The sequence below is a fragment of the Chroicocephalus ridibundus genome, chromosome 7 (genome assembly GCF_963924245.1).
Source record: "Chroicocephalus ridibundus chromosome 7, bChrRid1.1, whole genome shotgun sequence".
Taxonomy (NCBI): Eukaryota; Metazoa; Chordata; class Aves; order Charadriiformes; family Laridae; genus Chroicocephalus; species Chroicocephalus ridibundus.
In genome coordinates this window covers 10,710,166-10,726,197 of record NC_086290.1, presented here as the reverse complement: position 1 = coordinate 10,726,197, position 16,032 = coordinate 10,710,166, and the positions used below count along the sequence as shown (strand labels likewise).

The window sequence follows — 16,032 nt, the reverse complement described above, 5'->3', positions numbered from 1 at the left end:
TTCTCTTCTCTTCTCTTCTCTTCTCTTCTCTTCTCCTTCTCTCTTCTCTTCTCTTCTCTTCTCTTCTCTTCCCTTCCCTTCCTTCCCTTCCCTTCCCTTCCCTTCCTTCCCTTCCCTTCCTTCCCTTCCCTGTCCCACAGAGAAGTAGAATAGTTTTAATGTTATTTATGGAAGTGTGTGCTTCCTGTGCCAGGAAGGTCTGGCTAGAAGAGAGGTGTTAGAGCTGTGGATATGACAGGGAAGTTGAGCAAGTCACTGTGGGGCCACCCAAAACTGGCCAGTTTCTGGGCTGATGACCTCTGCCTCTTCTCTGTGAGCAGTGAGCTCCATCTTCAGGCAGGCTGGGGTCCACCTCAGCAAAGTCCCCACCAAAACGAGCTGAGGGCCCTGCACGGCAGCCTTTAAAAGCATGATTTAATAGACCTGTGAGGCAGATGGAGAACGAGCTGCATTGCATGGGCACCTGCTACATCGAGCCAGAGCAGACCCCCATTTCTTGCTGGTACCAGTCAGGGCTTACGGCAGGGTCATGAGCACTTCATCTCAGAAAGCTGCTGCGTGGGAGAAGGCAAGATGGATGAATAAAACAAGTATTTCCAATTTTGACTTTTTGGCACACTGGCCTCTAAACACCTAGAAGCTGTCTGTGGTATCATAGAATCATAGAATGTGTTGGGTTGGAAGGGACCTTTAAAGGTCAAGTAGTCCAACCCCCTGCAGTAAGCAGGGACATCGTCAACTAGATCAGGTTGCTCAGAGCCTCATCAAGCCTGGCCTTGAATGTCTCCAGGGATGGGGCCTCCACCACCTCTCTGGGCAACCTGTGCAGTGTTTCACCACCCTCATTGTAAAGAACTTCTTCCGAATGTCTAATCTAAACCTACCCTGCTCTAGTTTAAAACCATTGCCCCTCGTCCTGTCGCACATGCCCTTGCAAACAGGGCTTTTGTCCATCTACTGTAGGGAAAGGTTTGCATGTCCAGCCTTTTCTGTGGCACTGAGATCCCAGGTCATCCACATCACGCCAGATGCCTCAGCCGGTCCCCGGAGCATTTTCTGTGGAAATGTTGAAATTTACACTAATAACCTGGTGTGCAAAGAATTGCTTTAGTTTCCAGATGTTCTGAATATCCTGAGAATTGGTAAAAGAAAATGATCCTCTTTATCCTAATCAAAGGTAATTACAAGTACACTTAAATAGAGCACAAAACCGTAATCAATTCCAAATTCTTTGCACGTATAAACAACATTAGTTGTTACTAACTCTTTTGGTTCCAGAAGCAACAGCAGAGCCCACGTTTTGCTGTCACAGGTGATCTGCAAACATACAGCCAGAGACTATCTGGCTGGAATACTTTAGCTTGACAACAGTCTTCCTTGTGTCTGTGAAGATCAAAACTCCATAAAATAAGATCAAGTTTCACTGCTCGCTGCAACCAGTGCCATGATTTAGCACTTTTTAAAATTGGTTTACTTTGCACAGCGGGGACAGTGCAAAATGCCACTTTTTCAGTTACTGTGCCTTGCAGTCTTGGAGCTGATGCCTTTTACTCATTCACTTCACACAACTATATCCTTGCCGTTTTTCCTTCCCTGGACAGAGCTCTTGGCTTTCAGACAATTCCTGCAGACCTGCAGCAGTTGTGTCACCATAAGATGTGTCACTCATACTGGAAGCAGTCAGGTTTGAAACCGAAGAACCGCCTGACTTGCATCCTAGGTGGAGCAGACAGTGAGTGAGCAGACAGTGAGGGGGATGCAGACAGATGATGTCTTTTAGCCTTGAGCAAGGCTTAATGCAGTTAAAATCAAGACTTAGATATGGCTCTTGACGATGCCAGTAATAACTACTTGTTTGGGACTCCTCAGAAAGAAGCGGGCGTCTCGTTTTGTGATAAAACAGGCTTGCAGCATGAATACTCTCCTTTTCCTAGATGTTTCAATGTAAAGTCTAATAAGAAGGGAGGTGGCATTTTCTTTTGGGGAAAACATTTAAAATTGTAAGACATTGTAAATGTCTTGGTACAGGATTCATCTTTTGGTTACGAGTTTGATAGCACTTTGCGCAAGAGGGTGCCAATGCATGACAAGCTTCCTGGCAGCTGCCAAAACATGCAATACTCATATAATAAACGGATAAATGATAGCCAGCACACTTTTCTTTTTGGCAAGAATTGGTTGTGTCACACCAATATAATTTTCTTCTTTGTGTGCGTAGCAAAGCAGTAGGTACCACATATCTCAACTTTAAAAAAGCTTTTAACACTGCTACACGTGATATTCCGATGAGGGAACTAGGGGAAGATTATTCCTAACATTGCAGGAACATCCAAAACATTGTAGGATGGCTACAAAACTGAGCTGAACAGAGAAATTATCGGCTGGTCATTGCCAAAAGGAAAGGTGGGAGACTCTAGGGTTCTAGTAAAGACACCAACGATGGGGTAGAGAACACTTATTAAACTTACAAGCAGGTGGTGACAGCTGGCAAGCTGAAGGAAAGGCTGAGAAGTCCAAACAATAGTGGCAAATCAAGGATCTTATGGGAAGGAGACCAGAATGTCATTCAGCAGGGACAACAGGGAGGTGACGCGTTCAGGGATGTACAGAGCGCTGAGTGCTCTCTGGAAGAGGATTTGTGGGTGACAGGGATCACAAGCTGGATACGAGTCAACAATGTTGTGCTGTTATGAAATAGATGAATAGAAAGGTTTGGCCAAAGACTCCTGCCTCCAGTCTTGAGCACTTGAGGCACACCAAAAAACATGTGGACCATGGGAGAAAGTCCAGGGGGAGCAGTGGGAATGACCAGAGCTCTAGAAAAAGAAAATGATGAAGAAATGTGGAACGGACTGAGCTTCGGAAGGACAGACTGACCAAGGAAGCAAGGTAGCCATTGCCAAGTATGTGAAAGGCTACCACCAGAAGGGACGGAATCACCTGCTCTGTCTGTACGTGATGGATAAGACAAGGAATGAGAGGCTTTAACTGCAGCAGAGACATTAAGATCAGATCCTGGAAAATGTTTTTGTGAAGGGTAGAGATTATGAAGTGTTGCAACAGGTATCTTGGGGAGGTTATGAAGCTTCCATCCCTGGAGAGATTTCCATGTGTTAGACATCGATTGTGCCCAAGGGCAGAGACAGAAGTGGAATACCCACCTTCTAGAGATGCCATCGACCTTCTGGTACCATGAATTACAAGAGGCTGGCCTTGCAATCAAGGCAGTGGCAAAAAAATTAGATTCAAGTTTAGATCTCAGGTGTGGCAGATTGCTTTTGTGAACCTTCCCAGACAGGCAGCAGCGTCTCGGAAGCCACCTGAACCTAGGATTCTGCCTCCAAGGAGTCTCGTTTCTGTCTTCTAGGACTTGGCTTTTCAGAGAAATAGTGTCCGTTGTCACAGTCACTAGCACATTGAGGACCTATTCCTAGCACATTGAGGACTCATTCTCAGAACGGGATTTAGTGTCACTTGAAATCAGATCCCTTATAGTAAACTTTGTATTGATGAAATTATGCGGCCAGACATCTGTGATGTTACCATTTCCGTCTAGCATGAACTAAACTAGGTGGATTTAATATTTACTTCATCTACAGTTTCACCTACGGAGCATAGTTACAAGAGTCAGCGGGCCTCAGACCTACCGCATAGTGTGGACACTTCTGGCTCGCAGAAGTCCATTAACTCACACCAGGCTTTTCTTCCACACCGTGTAAGGCGTGGAGAATGGCTTGCAACCCTGCTGCCCTTGGAGGAAGGTGACCAGCCGTTCCTTCTGTCATTGCCTCTCCTTCTTCCATGTCCCTGTGGTCTGCAATTGGCCCCGCTCGCTTAGCGAGAGATGGCTGGAGGTGAGCACTTCGGGAGGGCTCTCCTCCTCCTCCCACCTGTTTTTCATTCCTTGACTCACTGGCTTTAAGCCGTAAGCAGTGACGTGACAGCTGAGTCATGGACGCACCACCTGGATGCTGTCAGCATCAATCTCTCTTATAAGGATCATAGAAGAACAAAATAGAGAAGACTGTTAGGGCTTCTCATCCGTCTTCCTGCCAGCGGGGCACCGAGCCCTGCAGTGCGGTCTCTGGCTTTGCCCAACCTCGCTCTCAAAGTCCCAAGCAATGGGCTTCCACTGCTCTCCCCCAGGAGCCGTCCTGTGATTTAATACACATCATTACCACGGAGGGCACTGCTTTTCTGTGGTTATCATTTAGCCTAACTTTTACTTTTGTGAGCAAACGACTTCTTACTAAGACCCACACTAGACTTTTTTTTTTTTTTTTATTATTGCAAATAAATTCAGGAAAGTTGCAAAATTGGAGATCAAATGTTTTATTTCTGTTTTATTTAACAGCTTTAAGAGTCTCCCTGCTGTATGCGTTATTGTACAGAGCGGATGAAAAAAAAAAAAAGAGATGCAGTCCCATGCCCTGGAGAGCTTACACTTTTCGTTTAAGCAAGATACAGTGACTGAGAATGACAAGTAACGAGAAGGCAGGACAAGAGTCATACGAGAAAGGTCAGGATGTTTCTAAATAAAGCCCATTGTCATGCTTTTAATTTGAGTTTATGTTCAAGACTCATCATAGATGGCTACATATTTTGGGACAACTTCACCATGTTTTAATCAAACATATTTCTTTTTAATCTCACCAAGCCATCTTGCCTACTTTGGTTTGGTCCTTATTTAAAGCTTCATTTTAACAGAAATCCACGATTTTCTCTCACAGTTACTCTTTCTCTCTGCTTAACCAGGCTTTTTCCAAAACAATTGTCACGGCTAGTCTGGTTATTAATTCCCTGAGTATGCCAGAGGTACGTGACCTTGTCCGGCTGATCCATACCACTGCGCTGGGACTGATTCTCCTTGACCTTTTTCTCCAGCTCTCTGTCTCCTCTCCAGCAACACCCCAAATTACCCACACTCCAGAAGTGGCAGTCAAAACTCTCCATCTGGGGCTATTTGTCGGAACGTAACAAAGCGCTTTGTCTCTGCACAGACCTTACAGCTGCCTCTGCTCGGCGGAACGACTCCTCTCCACTGGGCACCGGTAAACCACAGCAGAGCATCACAGAGCCGGACCATCTGCCCCACCTCGTCCATATGCCTTCCTCCGGCTCTTACACCCTGCTGGCTGTGTGTTTTCCTACACCCGACGGAGGTGTAAAGCCAATTCCTGACATCCTTAGCTTGGTGTCCCCAGTCCTCACATCTTCCTCTTCATGCTACATGATTAACAGAGGAACACATTTAATTCTGGGGTAAAAGTTTATCGTGGTAACCGAATGTTATTCCAACAGATGTCCATTCCACGCCATCTGTCCCACCTGTGGGTTTGGCTATCACTTCTTACTAATTTTATTCTTATCTTTGCCTTCAGGGGAAAAATTCTCTCTGGTACCTGACTGCAGGTTGAGTAAACTCCCAGAGGGAAGCCCAAATGCACTTCAAAAGCATTTTTAATGTGTGCCTTCATCCTGGTGAAGCCAGCTGCCCATGTGCATCAATTCCCCGCAGCAATTTTTCCCTTGAGAGAATAAAAGGAATCAGGCTCATGGTTGGGTGTGGAAATTTTGCTAAATTAAGACAAGGGATCTGCATAAATGGACTGATTTTAGCGCTCTGACCTTCCGGCCTCCCCCTTCCCTCTTCTCAAGTCATGGAGAGTTGAGTCCTGCCAGGCATTTCCGAGGGAGATGGGTGATTTTCAGCTGGAGATCCTGCCAGGGGTTTGGTTTTATAAACACACACACACATTGCTGCTGAGCGGCTTGGCCAAGTGCACACGCGTTGTATTCAGAAGGCACCTGAATTCAGACCTCCAAATTCGTGTTACTCTTATGGTTACCACAAATGTGCTTAATTATTATTTCATTATTTGTATTTTGTACAGAAGCTCAATTAAAAAAAACCCAGATGCTTGGTTGTATAGATATTGCAGAGCTATTCCAGCAGTCAGACTGGAAAAGCATTAGTTATCTAAGGAGACAAATTGAACAAGACAAATCTAGGGCCAACCTGTTTCTCCTCAAGCGGTTTGTAAACACATACTGAGAAGCGCAGAATTAGGAAAGGAGGGTTGAATTTGCTCTCGCTGTGACCCAAATTCCAGCCTTCAGCTGGTTAAGGGCAAGTGAACTTGGCCTCTTGCTTCATTTTAATTTACTGGTTTTAAGCAAGATGTCACTCCAACCTGATTGTTTGATAGGTGACGTTGCTCAGATCCTGCCTTTTATTAAGGACAGTTTTGTTTGTCTCTAAACCTACTTTAGCTCCAGCTGAAGACCTGCTCTGGGAACGAGGAGCTCCCACAGAGCCTGGAGCTCCTGTAACATTCCCTCCATCACGCTGGGGCCAGGTATCAGCTGCTGTTCCCTTATGGTTCCTAAAGGTTTCTTGGGGACCTGAGCAGCCATCGACGTTTGGAGCAGGCGTCTTCAGCACCAGCTTCAGTCATTGCATGAGGTTTTTCTGTTCCCACACAGTTTATCTAAAGTTTGATGAATTAACTTCAGGGTGTGACCCAAGGGCAAATGTCCCACTGGGTCAAAAGTGGGAAGCAAGGTTCAGTCGCTCTCATTGATCTTTTCCAGAAAATATAGGTTCAGTTCTCCTGAGTTTGGTGAACGGCATCTGTTTGGGGGATGTGAAGGCATTTGGCTTTCACTGACCCTCTCCACGCCTTTTGGTATTTCTCCAAGCAGCGCCCTGAAGGCAGGGCTGGTGTTTGGGAACTGCTCTCTCATAAACAGCTGAACTTATTTGCCGAAACACCCCCTTGCCAAAGAGAGAGCCAGCAGATTTTGTCTTCCATGTACAGCCAGTGAGTATGGTAAAGAGCAAACAGCAGCAGCTCACAGTGACCAACACATACAGTTGTGCCGGCTTGGACTTGCAAACTTCTCCCTGTGCAGGAGCTGCAGGAAATACCGTGTCAGTACAGGGGGCCTGATTCTGGCTATAGGGACCAAATTTTACGTATTCCTACAGCAGCACGGTGTTCTGTGGGCTATCGCAACTCTGCCTTACAGACAGTAGGACAAGAGCCAGCTCCTGTCCTTGTTTTATGTAATAAAATGTTTTTTTCAGCTGTGCAGGACCCCATGTAGCCACCGGGTCCATCAAGCAGAAGTAAATTCAGCATTGCGCTGTTAAGACACAGAGGTGGAAATCTCAGCTTAGGTCAAAAAAAAAGCGCACATTGTGGGGAATGACGGCCGTTAATAGAACGAGCCTAACCATGTCTAAACTTTTCCCTCCGTTAAGCAAAAATAATCAGTATCATTATCTTTTATGTTTTGTGAATGGAAATAATATTATCCGCATTCTGAACATTAACAGATTCAAATTTGCTTTCGGCAAGAAATGTGAACATTTTAGTGTAAGGACTATATATATTAAGTTTTACTAGGTATTGAATACACGGAGTTCCACATAGTTAATTTTGGCAATGAGAAATATCTGTGAGTCTCATGATGTCAGAAAGGTGATGAATGAAGCACTTCAGAGGATCAGAGGGCAAAGTTATCCATAACTTCCATCAGTCATGACAAAAGATAGCGAAACAAAGCTGCTCACTGGGATGGGTGAGGGTACTGGCACAAGGTCTGTGCCTTTACTCACACCAATCTTGATTTCAGCTCCTTAGAAGTATTTTACTATGGCTCAGGAAGTCCTTAAGCCATGGATTGCTGGAGGTTGAGAGAAAATACCAGGGAAGTATCACCATAGGCTTACTTTGATCGTGACATTTTTGCTAAATAAGAGGTCTGGGCTGGCACGGCTTTTCTTACATGTTTAAGTTAAGGACCTAATCCAAAAAGAAAACGAAAGAAGGGATTAAAGCAGAATTCAAGCACGTAAATTTGAAGTAAAAATGTTCCCTCAGCTCCTGTCCAACCCTAAAGGCACCTAACTGGGAAGATACCTACCTTCAGTCTCCAAGAACCTCAAATGTACAATGGTCAACTTGCACATGTGCCCAGAAACCCCACCACCTCAGTGGGTCTGAGTCCTGCCGGGTCCTGCCAGGGTCGCGGATTTGGTCAGGGGATGGTCCAGCTCTTGTTGGCTGTAAAGAAAACCACATTCAGTTCATGAACTAAGTTTGCGCTGATGATGTGTAGCTGGGAAGGGGGTGGGGGAGGGAAGCCAGCCTTCTGAGCGAAAAGTGAGCCAGTGCAGAAGAGTCTTTAGGTCAGAAGTTGGGATGATCCTTCAGGAAGGGGAATTGTGCATGTCAGAGCCACCCATTCTCTTTCTCATTGCACTTGTACCTCACCTTCCTGGCTGGAATTCACAAACAGCTCTTGGAGGAAGAGTGAAACTCCAGATAGGGTAGGTGCCCTCACCACTAAACTAAAAATTGTACTCACCTTTGGTCTTCCTCTCCTCCCAGCTCAATGAATCTTTAATTCTTTTTATGCAAAGAGGAGAAGATTCAACATAAGGGCGTGCGGTGCTCTCCTCCCTGCTCTCCCCATCTCCCCTGGGTAGCTTGCACCCGGGAGGATGGTGGCAGCCTCCCAGGGAACACAGGTTGGGATTTCTCAGGCAGCAAACTGAGCTGAACCCAGATCATCTCCTTCGCTCTCTGCTGACAACCTCCCTGTGAAAAACAAATGGCCAAACTTGAGGAGTGTCCTGTGTTTGCCTGCTGGATGGACAGACCCTAGCCATGCTGCGTAAGGTGGCTCAGCCTTGGGGACAGGCTGGTTTGAAAGCTCAGCCCCGAGCTCCTTCAGTCATTGGCTTGCTTTCTTCGTGCCTCCTGGGAGGGAGCCCTAACCAGCCCGTGGAATTATTCTTCCTTCCTCCGCCCCTCTGAGTATTTAGCTATTTTTACAGCAGAATAAATCCTGGAGAACAAGCTGAAGAAGATCCAACTCACAACACCCTGCAGCTGGAAGGCGGAGACTGTTCTCCTGGAAGACTGGAAAGAGAGTTTTAAAAACCTGCTCCAAATCTGGTAAAGGGTGAAACATCCCAGGTTGGTGTCCTCACTGTTCCTCTGTATGTAGGTGGCAAGTGCATGCGATAGTAGTGAGAGGCCAGATCCAGCAGACACCCTCTGGAAATGCCTGCGGGAGATGGATCTGAAGGAGCAGATGGATCTGAAGGCACAGATGGATCTGATGAATCTGATGAAACAGAAACATCTTTTGATAGTTACTAGCACCCTGAGCTGGGTGGCTGTGCCTTGAAGCAGAAATTAAGGAGGGGGTAACTGATGGAATTTCATGTACCCCTGGAATTTTGGAGCTTCAGTGCGAAGTGTCTGGATTCTTGACTGTCTAAATTTGGGAATTGTGCCTGACCTGTCAAATGCTTCCCTGAGCAGTCAGGTTCCTGAGTCCTTACACCACATCTGAAACTGGAATTTTGAGTTAGATCCACACAAGCTTTTAGGTGCTTAACTATTGCTTCGGCCAACAACAGTGATCACCAAAGCTCCTGCTCGGCCGCCATCTAATGCTGAGGTCCGGACACCCTTTGTGTTTCACCAGCGATGCTCTGTGGGTACATTTCCCTCTCTCTCTGGGCACCTTTCCCTCTCTCTCTGGGCAGCCCTGAGTAGCCTGCAACGGAGAACCACCCCAACTCTCATTTTGAAAGATGCGAAATGCCTATCTCTGAGAGGGACTTTGGTACTTGTCACCTCAGGTGAAGAAAGGTAACTCTTGCAGGGCAGGTGGTACTCCACACATTGCCTGATTAGCTGATCTGGTAATTTCCTGCTCCTTGTATGTCTGTGGTGCATCCCACTGTGTACGGAAAGCAAGCACCTAACAGCAGGCTGTGTCAAAATCGTAAGCTGAGTGTTACCATGTACCTTTTTGCGACTATATTCCTAAATACGTACTAGCGCAGGATCAGTGGGTGGTACCAGCTGCCTCATCCATCACGGTGCTTCTTCTTGGGGCACAAGATGCGTTACATCAGTCAGCCCATAGCTGCAGGTCTCCAGGAACGCCGATCCTACTGGAGTTACACATTAAAGTCACACTGTGTTTACCTTAAAGCAATCTGACGGAGGGATTAACGAGGTGATCGGTCCATTCACTGCATCGCAGAGGAGTAATTAAATTATTCCCAAACAAAATTGCTAGAATTTGACACCAAACCTAGCTACTGATATGTCTGTAATCTTCTCTGCCTGTTTGTTCAAGTGCTCAACTGTCCTTATTAAGAACGGTGCTAATTTTGTCCTGCTGAAAGTTAGAATACGTTTCTTCTTTGTTGCCTGTCCTTGTTGATCCGTGGGAATAACAGATCACGTCGCAGAAAATTATTCTGGCTTTGCAGAAGGGGCTGGTGAGCTTCCATTTGCAATATAGTTCCCAGCACCGGTCACCTCATTATAAAAGTGAGTTAATGCAAATAGGGAAGTTGCAACAGAGCCCAAATGGTACAGGAACTTAATTATTCAGAAAAGGGTTAGAGAAGCTACAGTGTGGCTGCTGCTTTTGGAAAACAGGAGATTAAAAAGCCACTTTAGGGGGGGTTTGCAGAGCTCTAGGGGAATAGCAAGGATTCACGTACAGGGGGAGAGCCGAGCTAGTGAGAAATGCCAGAACAAAAGGGAAATTAACAGAAGCTTAAGTAGGGATGATCAGCAAAGCAGTGTAATTTGTTTGTGAATTTATTTGTATTTAGCACAGTTAATATATGGAAAATTATACTAGGGCTGTACCCGAAACAACTATTAGAAATCATTTTACAAGGCTTTATACAAGTGTGGGGGCTTTTAATAACACTGTGGGATACAGCTGGTAATTCAGAGGAGAGGAAAAGGATTTATACCTTTGTCATAATCTTGTCTCTTAAAACATTTAGCTGCATTGTGCTTAGTAATGGACCTGGTTACTCTAATATGACTATCTATACAATTCTCAGGGAAAGGTTTTCATTTACAAGATTTATTTCCCTTCCAGCTTCAAATACATAGATGTGGAAAAAAAAAATTAAAAAAACCAGAGAGACTTGGAGGGCAAGGGATGAATCCTGACCTCAGCAGCAGCAGAGCAAAGCCTGAATAACTCCAGCAAAAAATGTTGGATGCACGCAGGGGTGTGACTGAGATGAGATCTGGTCCTGAAGTACATGCATTGCAGATGGGAAAGCCTTGATGTCCTCTCCTTAAATTTCAAGGAAAGCTAACGAAAGAGTCCCAAGTCCTTTTAGGACGTTTCTACAGATTTTGGAACAAGCGTGTGTGTCACCGTTTGCATAAGATGCCTCCAGGCCACGGGCTTCAACAAGCGCTGGATGAGGCTGAGCGGCTCGCTGCCTGCGACCTACAGCTTTGCCTGTTTTAAGACCAAACACACCGCCTTCAACCCCGCGGAACCCGCTGGAAATTCACCCTTCTTATGTACCAAGGGAGCGGGGGACACCGAAATGTTGCCCTTAGGAAATATCACTGTACCGCTCTCTTCTTTCTTTCCGGGACGGGTGCTTAACCCACGGCTATGAGACGCATGGGTAAAATCACAATTTATTCCCCAGAGGGGAGATCCCTGTAGGCAGTTAACGATGCGAGAGCTCCCGCTGTACTACCACCGTTTACTCAGGGAATCAAAGGCGATTAATCACAATTTCTCGATTGAGGGAAAACCCGCTTGATTTGGACCCATCATTACACGGGGAAACTACAGAAAACTCTGCTTTAACCCAATCTAAACTCTCCTGAAGGTATTTTTTCCCAGGACTCCCCTTCCACCTGGCAAACCCTGCCTGAGGTCGGGAAATCGGGACGGGTGTAGCGAACTTTAATGACACTCGGATGGCTTGCGGAGCAAGATCCACCCGCGATGTTGTCCCGCTCGTCTTTGGACGGCCGAGGCTGGACGGGAGGATGCTGAGGAAGCCAAGGGGGACACTCCGGGGCAACCTGCTGCCTACGCCGGGCTTTCCCCGACCCTCTCCCGCAGGAAGCGGTGAGGCTCCGGCGGGACCGGAGGCTCCCGTCGCGGCCCGGGCAGTCGCGCAGGGGCAGCCCCGCCGCGGGCAGTGAGGGATGGAGGAGTGGAGTGGGATGAAGGATGGAGGGATGCTGAGATGGAGGGATGGTGAGGAGCGATGGAGGGAGGAGGCAGTTTCGGGGGGCAATGCGATGCGTCCCCGACCGTCCCGGTGCCAGCGGGGCGCAGTTTGGGCGGTACCCGTAGGGACTCCAGCCGTGCCGGTCTGGTCTCCCCCCGACCAGTGCCAGCCGTCGGGGGGACGGAGAGCCCGGGGGGGGGGTGCGGGATGCCCCGCCGCCTCTCCCCTCCCCTCCGCCCGCCCCGCCCGGGGGGCCGCGCCGCCACCGGCACTCCGGGCGGGCCGACGGCGGCAGACGGGCAGACCGCGGGCCGCAGCGGCGGCGGAGCCCCGAACCGCCCCCTCCCCGGCTCTCCGGGCGGCTCCGCCCCGGACCCCCGCGCCCCACGCCCGGCCCCGCAGGTGGGTCCGCCCGCCCCGCAACGCCCCGCTCGGCTCCGCGCCCCCCACGTCGGGGCGGCGACGGGGGCGGGCGATTCCCTGTGTCCCCCCCCTCCGGGGGGGCGGGCGAGGTGCAGAACCGGGCGCCCGCTCGGCTCGGAGACGCCTCCGCTCCGGCCCAGCCCCGCCGGGGGGACGGGTCGCCGCGTCCCCTCGGAGCGGGACGGCGGCGGCGGCGGCTGCGCTCGGCGGCGGCATGGCGGGGCGAGCGGCCGGGCGGCGGACGAGCTGAGGCGGGGGCCGGGCGGGGAGGCGCCGGCGGCGGGGGGCTCACCGCCTTTTCTTGCCGTCCCCCGCAGGGAGCGGCCGGCCCCCGCGCCACCATTGCCTCGCACGGCAAGGAGGACCTGCTCGCCGTCGCCGGCCGGCTCTGGCAGCGGAGGAGGCGGCTGCTGGCCGCCGCCGGGCTCGCCCTGGCCATGGCCGTCGCCCTGCTCGTCGCCGTGCCCCTGCTGCTGCTGCAGGCGCCCGCCGAGAGCGGCGCCCACTACGAGATGATGGGCACCTGCCGCATGATCTGCGACCCGTACAGCGGCGGCCGCCCGCCCGGCCCCGGCAGCACCGCCGCCGTGGAGGCCCTGCAGGACCTGGGCGCCAACCCCCCGCCGCCCTTCGTCCAGGGACCCAAGGGGGAACCGGGCCGGCCGGGCAAGCCGGGTCCCCGCGGACCCCCCGGGGAGCCGGGTCCGCCGGGTCCGCGGGGCCCGCCGGGGGAGCGGGGCGACGCGGGGAAGCCGGGGCTGCCCGGGCTGGCGCTGGCGGGCGCGGGCGGCGGCGGGAGCGGCGGCGGGGCGGCGGCGGGCGGCGAGGCGGCGGGCGGGCTGAGCGCCGCCTTCAGCGGGCCGCGCATCGCCTTCTACGTGGGGCTGAAGAGCCCCCACGAGGGCTACGAGGTCCTCAAGTTCGACGACGTGGTGACCAACCTGGGCAACCACTACGACCCGGCCAGCGGCAAGTTCACCTGCCAGGTGCGCGGCATCTACTTCTTCACCTACCACATCCTCATGCGCGGCGGCGACGGCACCAGCATGTGGGCCGACCTCTGCAAGAACGGGCAGGTGGGTCCCCGCCGCTTTCCGCCCCCGCCTCGCCCTCCCCGCCCCGGGTCACCCCCCATCACCCCCCGGTCCCGCCGCCGCCCGCGGGCACCGGCCGCCGCCACTCCCGGGGTGAGGAGAAGCCGGAGCATCCTCCCCGCCGTCGGGGCGGGCGTGCATCGCGGGGAGCAGCTTCGGAGCCGCGACAAACTCCCAACTCCCGGCTTCCAAACTTTCCTGCGGGGCTGGGGGGAAGGGGAAGGGAGGAGGGGGGCGGGAGGGAGGGCACGGGGCTGGGGAAGAGGCGCTCGGAGGGGTCTCGTGGAGGGGCTGGGGAAGAGGGGCTCGGGGAGCTGATGGAGGGGCTGGGGGAGAGGGGTTGGAGGGCTGATGGAGGGGCTGGGGAAGAGAGGCTTGGGGGAGGCTGATGGGGGGGCTGGAGTAGAGGAGCTCAGGGGGGCTGATGGGCTGGGGGAGAGGGGTTGAGGGGGGCTGATGGAGGGGCTGGGGAAGAGAGGCTCAGGGAGCTGAGGGAGGGGCTGGGGAAGAGGAGCTTCGAAGCCCTCCAAAGAGGGTTTCGGGGGGCTGATGTACCCCGTGGCTGTGTTGGCAGGTGCGGGCCAGTGCCATCGCCCAGGACGCGGACCAGAACTACGACTATGCCAGCAACAGCGTGGTGCTGCACCTGGACTCCGGCGACGAGGTGTACGTCAAGCTGGACGGCGGCAAAGCACACGGAGGCAACAACAATAAGTACAGCACTTTCTCTGGCTTTCTTTTATACCCCGATTAACACAAAACAAGCGACGTGACACAACTGGCCCTGCCACCAGTGCGCGTGGGGCTGGTTGGCATTTCCATACCCCGTTGTGCCGCTGTTCCTGCTGGTGTCCGCTGTCTCTGCAGGTCACTTTAGCTTCATTATCAGTTTGTATGGTTTCTTTTTTTACCCTGTGGAAACGAAATAGAAGTGAAACAAAGCGATCCCCTTCCTTACTCTCCCCCATTTGCTCTGAACGCCCCCCTCCCTTTGTCAGCCTCGGTGTTTTGTGTGTCACACGAGGAACTCGGCAGCAACTCGGCAGCTTGAAACTCTCGAGTGGTTCCTTGGGGGGTAGAAGAGAGCCCTGAGTTCGGACTGTGCCACACACAGAATTTGAAACGGTCACATTTTTTTGTCTATGAGTATTAATTATGAGGATGAATTTTCAGATCAACTATTCACGAAGTGGGACTGGACCATAACTGGTTTTTCCTCTGCTGCTTTGTTTCAAGTGTAAACTTTTCTTTTCTGTGCAACGCAATGCTCGTGTGAATGATGGTGTCATTAACGTCAAACCTGTTCCTGTCTGCAAAAGAATTCAGTCGTTGACCACAGTCACCAAAATACCACATTAAATTATGTTTTTAGACGATGCCTTCTTGCTGTCTGTCTCTTCCAGTGCTGCAAAGGAGCGCTGTGGTGGTGCCACGGGAGGATGGGAGGCAAAGGAGGGTGGTGTCACTTCAGACCTTTATATTTGCAGCAACATTTCAAGTTAGGATGGGGCACCCTGGCTGGGTCTTGGTTATGGTTCCAGGGGGCTGGGAAGAAGAAGAGGGAGAGGAAAAAAAGCTTCACCTTTATGCAGTTTTTTAAAAAGGCGGCACACAGTCATCAAGAGGTGGAAGTGGGGGTGTGGAGCTGATCTCCTAAACAGATTTACTGGGTATGAGCTTGATCCAGAGGTTAGTGAAGTACAAGAAAAGCGGTTTAATCAGCGATTATGGAAAGCCGTGCTTCTGTAACACGCTTGACAAACGTAGGAAGGCAGCGGGGGAGAGATTCTGTCTAAGTGCACACACTTGCGGTGTGTATGTGGGTTGGAAACCACACCTGACCGTAGGTGGGTCTGCACAGTCCCCAGGATGGGCTGGGAGAGAAAGCTCACCGAAGACCGATGGATTCAGACCGTTTGCAAAGGTTTTCTCTTGCTGGTCCTCGGTAAATCTCATCCACTCTGTGTCCTTTTAAAAGTGCACAGGTGTGTCACTAGTGCATGCGGTTCTGAGCCTTTGGTGGAGGAGATGCATCTTTCATTGTCACCCCAGCAGGTAACCTCCTCAGTTTGGGTAAATTTGTGTTGCTCTGCTGAAGCTAAAAAAGCTAAGTTGATTTACGAAAGCTTTTCTTTTTGTTTTATTGTCTTGTCATTTGATTTTTCCCCTCCTGAAGGTCTTGCCTCCCTACCGGCTTACTGCCCTCCGCAGCGTTAGTGCAGTTTCACAGGTAAGAGAGGCAGGAGCCGGACTCCGACTGCTCTGCCAAGGCTGGAGCTTTGGCCCTGGCCGGAACCACAGCTGGGATGAACTTGTTCCAGCCCTACTTTGGGGTATCCCAGTGATGACCGAGTTCTTACAGTCTCTTCTGTCTCCTACCTAGTCCTCGGTGGGTATTGTCTTCTCGTTGGCTGGAAGAGGAGGGGCAGAGAGAGAAAGCAATTCCTCCCTTCGTCCCATCCTCAAACA

The 16,032-nt window shown here is 50.9% G+C and overlaps 1 protein-coding gene across 1 annotated transcript; it reads left to right on the top strand.

The window, feature by feature from the left end:
* The first annotated feature begins 12,651 nt into the window (after positions 1-12,651).
* Positions 12,652-14,939, top strand: C1QL2 (complement C1q like 2). The gene is made up of 2 exons (XM_063341539.1): positions 12,652-13,545; positions 14,138-14,939. The coding sequence occupies exons 1-2, from the start codon at positions 12,907-12,909 to the stop codon at positions 14,315-14,317; spliced, it is 819 nt and encodes a 272-aa protein (XP_063197609.1). The 5' UTR covers positions 12,652-12,906; the 3' UTR covers positions 14,318-14,939.
* Positions 14,940-16,032: the final 1,093 nt, after the last annotated feature.

Bases quoted from the DNA above. Each gene is read 5' to 3' on its own strand.
- C1QL2 (XM_063341539.1), top strand. From the start codon at position 12,907: ATGGCCGTCGCCCTGCTCGTCGCCGTGCCCCTGCTGCTGCTGCAGGCG. The intron at 13,546-14,137 runs GTGGGTCCCCGC...CTGTGTTGGCAG, and splicing joins ACCTCTGCAAGAACGGGCAG to GTGCGGGCCAGTGCCATCGC.